Source organism: Ruditapes philippinarum, unplaced genomic scaffold (assembly GCF_026571515.1).
Source record: "Ruditapes philippinarum isolate M1 unplaced genomic scaffold, ASM2657151v2 ctg9865_1_1_1_1, whole genome shotgun sequence".
Classification (NCBI taxonomy): domain Eukaryota; kingdom Metazoa; phylum Mollusca; class Bivalvia; order Venerida; family Veneridae; genus Ruditapes; species Ruditapes philippinarum.
Window position 1 is genome coordinate 24,183 of NW_026853315.1, and position 6,466 is coordinate 30,648.

At 31.4% G+C, this 6,466-nt stretch overlaps 1 protein-coding gene across 1 annotated transcript; it reads right to left on the bottom strand.

Annotated features, from left to right (window-relative positions):
- Positions 1-1,029: 1,029 nt before the first annotated feature.
- Positions 1,030-3,949, bottom strand: LOC132736478 (beta-1,3-galactosyl-O-glycosyl-glycoprotein beta-1,6-N-acetylglucosaminyltransferase-like; the record flags this gene model as incomplete). The annotated part of the gene is made up of 3 exons (XM_060723621.1): positions 1,030-1,410; positions 2,137-2,360; positions 3,480-3,949. Coding segments are annotated over 3 exons (993 nt in total), but the record flags the coding sequence as incomplete, so codon positions are not given.
- Between the last annotated feature and the right edge of the window lie 2,517 nt (positions 3,950-6,466).

Below are 6,466 nucleotides of genomic sequence, written 5' to 3' on the forward strand. Positions count from 1 at the left end.
AGTGCTTACTACAACACTTCCATACATATTCGTTGCCTTTTGCACACCCTTTTTTCCAACATTTGATTTATTCTACGTTAATTCACTAGTATTCTCTGATTTCCGTCAATACACTTAACAAATCTTATAACTGTGCACGTATAAAAATCAAACTTTCTCAGATACTAATAAAGATAGGTCTCTGAAATTTTAACCAAATATAGTAAAGATATGTGCAATGTTGGGTATCGATTTTTATGTCAGGGCGATTCGTATTTACTGAGAAATAGCGAAGTGTGCAAGATTGCACGAAAACAGAATTTCACATTTCTATAAAATGCGTGTTTATAATGAGTGCAAAAAGGTCTAAATCTCTTAATTTCACTAAAATACAAACATAAAACATAGGATCACCGATAGAGTATAATACTACAATGAATTCCAGGGCATTATGTCACTGTAATTTTAATATTTGCTTTATTGAACTTTAGTTAAGACTGGTTTATGTCGATCTCCGTAACGCGTTGTACCCAGTTACTAAAAGCAATGCAAACACGATATTTTCATTAATATGAAAGAACCAAGAAAGTTTGTTTTTAGTTTTAAAGTAAAATCTTAGTCAATATGTTTATTTGAGAAAATATTATGCAAATTTATTTTCAAAATGGGCGCCCGAAATGCAACTTCCCTTGCGTAAAACTTCTAGACGGCCATTTTTCTTTCAATTGCAAAAAATTTGCAATAAATTTATGTTTTTGGATGCATTTATTTTAATAGAATCCTTGATGGTCAATAAAAACTTCATTTAGCGCCAACCTGTCATCCTCACGTGCACTTTGTTGTTTATGTACATGTCACGGATGAACGCACACAACAAAAATAACCGTTATTTCTGAATATAGAATTTTAAATATAAACCATTCAAACGATGAATTCCAAAATTTGGGTAAAAAATGTCAAGTAATAAAAAAGTTATTTACATTTAAAAACTGCACAGTTATAAGTTTTGTTAAGTGTATTTATATGTTCCTGTAGTATTCTCTATTGTTCTCTTCAATGTTATATATCTAATTTATGGTTGGTTTATGATGAAACAAGTTGTATGCCAATTATTAAAGATGTGAAATATATTCTATATTCTATGCGGAATATTTTCATAATACGTAACATTGTAATCTAAACGACCTGTGTATTCTAAAAATGTCCTTCTTAGTAGCGTGTTTCTCAGACAGTATGGCACTTGTGGGAACGCTCGGATATTAAACTTGTTAGCAAAAAGCTCGTATCTACTCTGTAATGTCTCTAAATCCTTAGGACCGAATGTGCAAATTCCACGGAGGCTTTTTCCGTTGCAAACATGAAACGACTTTCCTATCCAGACCTTAAATCTTGCTATATAGTTGAGTGTACGATTATAAACATTAGGATGACCTGTAAAACAGACAAAGAAAGTAAAAGCAGCTTGCATTCAGGTTGCTTATTTTTTCATGAAAATATTCAAAATAAATTAAGAAGTAAAATATTGCACATTTACACAGAAAGCAATTTACACATTGCAGTTTGGCACTTAAAATATATCCAATTCTCAAAAATAGTACAGGATATGTGAAAATAGTCCTGACTACATTAGCCACGCTGTTCAAATAGGGTGATAAATACTGCAAAACCAGCCAATAAACGCATAAAAACATGCTTGAATCATGTATACTTTTTACTTTTCTTAAAACAATAGTCCATTTTTCCAATTTAGATTTTCTTGAAATATAGGCATGCAGCTGTAATGATCGACTTTCAAAGATAGTTTTATCACAAACCCGTGTCGCCATATAACCTGTCAACAATCTTTATAACGAATTCATAATATAGCAAGCATCATTTTGTGGAGAAAAAGTAAGATTTCTTCATAAATCGACAGCAGCCGTGTATATAAATCTATATAAACGTCACCATGAAAAACGACATTCAAACGTGCAGTATTATAAAACACTACATTATCAATCTCTTAGTTACACACCCCCTCCCCCAGTAATAAACACCCTTGTTATTCCCACCTCTTAGTAATACCCCTTTATTTTTGTTGTTAGCGTTGTGAGCAGTCCGGTACAATTTCTGTTGAAGATGTACATTACTGATATAAATGGCTAAAATATATGTTACCTCTATATGACCCTGGTGCTTTAAGCTTCTGATTACAGTTAAGTGTTGAAAAAGCTATTTCATCTGAAGGTATCTTCAATTGCTTTGTCCAGTTTAAGACCGCTTTTGCTGTTTTATTGTAAAGAATATATTCAACAAATTCTCGAGTTAATACAACATGTGTTGAGGTCTTGTAGGCAGTAAGGCCGTAAGGTGGCGCTCCTGATATAAGTAGATCAGACTTTCTGAAAACAAATATTACTTATCAAAACTATTTGCACTACTAAAACGTTTTTGATGGAATGTAAAAGTGTCTAATGTAGTCCGTTAATAATCGTTATTCTTGAAATTTTCCCAATTCACTATATCACTTTTGATACATTTTATATTTATGTATTATTTTATTTTAAGTTTAAAGATTTACTTTTTATTCAATACACTTAGTGTGAATACCTTCCTTTATGTTTCTTACTTCAAATGTTAATGAACAATGGATTTTATGGCTTTTTATCAATAAACTACTTGTACGTCGATTATACTATTATATTATACTAACGGATACCAAATATATAAAGTACGGAAACGTCAAATGGCCTACAATAAGTGAGACCATGATGTGTAAGTCGACTGATTTTAATTCGATTTAATTAGACGTTTTAACACCAATCAATTTATTATATTCACCGACATTTTTCCCGATTTGGTTGAAGGTTTTTGTCTGGGCATAAAGGTATCTTTTCGTCTTTTGTTACTTTCAAATAGTAATGTAAAAAAGAGAAAAAAGTATATAATCAACAGAAAATTCAAGTTATTACTATAAATACTGGATTTATTTTTATTTTGTGGCATGAAAATCATCATATTTCACTCGTGGCTACCGCAATTTATTAAATATTTTATTTCTACCACTCAATGAAAATAAATCCTGAATTTATAGATAAAACTGAAATATCCTCAATTTGTTTAATAAATAATCATATTATGTTCTGGTACAATATATTTTCTCAAAATATATAAATGTGTCATATTGGATCATCATCGACATCTCACAAAAACATTCATGTATAATAATGTCGTGACTTGATACTAAATACTGTCAACATATTTATTTATTCTACAGAAGACATTCTATTTGACCAAATAACTTTAATAATAGTTATAATATATTGGTTACAGAATACGGAGAATGGCGATATGTGATTTTACAATTTTATACAATTATGAACTTTTAAACTGGTGAATATGTTGTGATATTTACAGAAAAAAGAAGTTCATATTGACCGAAGCACCTCTTAGCAAATAAGGGAAACGCATTTTGAACAAATCTTTTTTATAGATTATATAATGAAGTGCAATATACTCACTTTATACGGTCGCTACACTTCATGTTGTTGTAACCTCGGAGAGCAATAAGCACCTTGGCAATTTCGTAATTAGTTCGTAACGGGAACTCTTGCCCAGTTAGGTTAATAAAATATTTCCAAGACTTAGATTTGTTCAAAAGGTCTTTCATGCATGACATTTCGGCTTCAACTACAGAAAAATTGCCCCAGTAAACATTCACAGGCTTCGTGGCTATGAACACGTTTTGAAAACAAGTTGCAAGTCCTCGCACACTATTTTCAAAAAATTTAGGTGATTTATTATCAACGTGTATACAGTATGTGTTTTGTGGCTTGTAGATAGTTCGTAGCAAAAATTCAACCATTTGATAGTCTTTATAAACTAGAATACTATAAGCTATTTGAACATCTATTTCCTCTTGGAATGCGAAATAACTTACATCCTCTATATCCTTGTGAATTTTCCTGCAGTTTGGTACCGTCGAGTAAGTCTAAAACAGAATAATAGAAAGGAGGATAATGTTTTCTAATCTATCAAATCCAATGTCCATTACATGTCAAAAGAAATTGAACCTAATTTTCTTGGTAAATATTTAGTAAATACGCATACGGTGAAGAAAAAAATTCTAGAACGTTTAGAGGGTGTGGAGATCAAAAATATTATAGTCGTTGATTTTTATTTTTTCAAGAAGGTACATTATAATGTTTTATATATATGATAAGTACATGTACTGGTATTGACAAATATACATTTTATTTGGAATTTAAATGTGTTTGAGCTCCACACCCCAAGTGTCTGTGGTTAAGAACAAAATCTTTAAATCTTTTATACTTTACAATGCCAGTAAACAAATAATCAATATCAAGTTATAAGGTTTGTTTATTGATGTAAACTGTCTTTACTCTCTCATGCGTATGTTCATCAGGGTTTGAACATGGGTTAATTTGGAAAATCTTTAGGATAACTATTCATACATTAAAAGCCAACCTTTATAAAAAAACGAAAAAAGAAAAGCATCAGCTAGTTTCATTTAAATGAACATTAGTATCTAATAATACATTTTAAAAATATCACATGAAATGTGATGTTTCTGAATATAATGACATATTAAAAAAAAACAGCCCAGCCAACATACCAGTATCTTGTGACATTTAAGGCTAAAATTTTAAAGGAACGGATAACTAGAGGTGTCTGCCTTTAAACCAAGGCATCATGGGTTCGAACCCTAATTTGGGTCATGTTTCCTTATAAGAAACAGTGCTGGTTATTTCCAAGGAGCAAACTACAGAATTATTACAACAAGCTTAAAAGCGTTCATCATGAAGCGAGAGTTAAAACTATATGAGCCGCGTCACCACAAAAACCAACATAGTGCTTTTGCGACCAGCATGGTTCCAGACCAGTCTGCGCATACGCGCAGTCTGATCAGGATCCATGCTGTTCGCTTACAAGCCCAATGGCAAGTAAAGAAACTGATAGAGAACAGCATGGATCCTGATATTACATGTACTAGTACTCACCTCTAATGTAATATTTTGATTTGTTATAGTACAGTTTGCCTAGATTTTATCACTTTTCTTGCTAACGCTTCAAATGCCACGCTTGTTGAAACATCAACTGGTATAATATTCCCTTTGTTCAACATATATAGTTTTTTTACTTCCAGCTTCTGGTTCGAAATAGAACTTTCCTAACGTTTCTTGATTTTCAAGACGGAATATCCAACTGTTGTTATCTCTACTAAGATCAGCTACATTATTGTTTCGAAGGTGCTCAATATCTATTTGAATACCCCTTACAATACTGGAATAGCTATACATGAAATACACACCAGTCAATGCTGTCTGTAGACACACAAGTATCATGAACGTAACTGTCCGTTTTTTAATCCCTTTACACAAAGTAAATCCATCGCACAATTCAATTATCTTTGCAGATTTTAAATCAAAACTGTTCAACATTTCTGACATGTATACCGTACACGCGTAATTAGATAATATTCATAACGAGTATTTGTCATAATAATAATTGCTCTCCAAGTTTTTAGTGTAGATTTCCCTACCGTAGTTTCTATTACTGATGATTTAAATCAATATTATTTGCCTATATTACTGAAATACTGTTGGGAAAAGGCGTAAAATGAAATGAAATCGTCCTGCCTGTACGGAATTTTACTCCTGTATGTTTGCCTGTTAGAAATTACAACTGTATTTCCCTCCAGTTTAGATAAACTTATAGCAAATTACACCTGCTTTTTTTCAAAAAATGCAGCTGTTTTACACCTGTACTATGAACGAAATATGTAAATTAACCGTATTTTCTACGGGTTTATAATACAGTTGTACTGTTTTACAGCTGTTTAAAATACATGTGTAAACTTTTAACAGGTCTTTAAATGCAGGTGTATAATTTTTCAGCTCAAAAATACAGGTGCCCATATTAAGGGATGAAAACACACACACCCTAAAACAGACATATTTGGTTCAAATATCTTTTTCATTGGAATAAATGCACTTTGGTCAGAAATTTTGTGCATTTGTTGTTACTCAATCTTTAAAAATAAGAAATGGTTGGGGGAAAAATATCTTTTTAAAGCAAATGCTGACAAGAGTCAGGTACAAATTATAACTCAAACACTGATGATACAGACAATTGGTCGGCAAAGTGGAATGGAAAATCTTACTTAAGCGGAAATAGTACAAACAGCTTAGGCGTCGGTATCTTTATTAATACGTCTTGTAATTGTAAAATTTTAGAATATCAAGAAGTTATTGTGGGCAGAATGCAACGAATTAAACTAGAAATTGAGGAAAAGGTGATAAATATATTCAACGTTTATGCTCCAAATAACGACGATATCAATTTTTTCAATATATTAGAAACCAATCTTGATAAATTTAGTGACGAAATACTACTAGTTGGCGGCGATTTTAATACTGTTATTTATCATTCTTTAGACAAACTAAACGGTAAAAGTGATACAAATAAACGAACTTCTAAAAAGGTT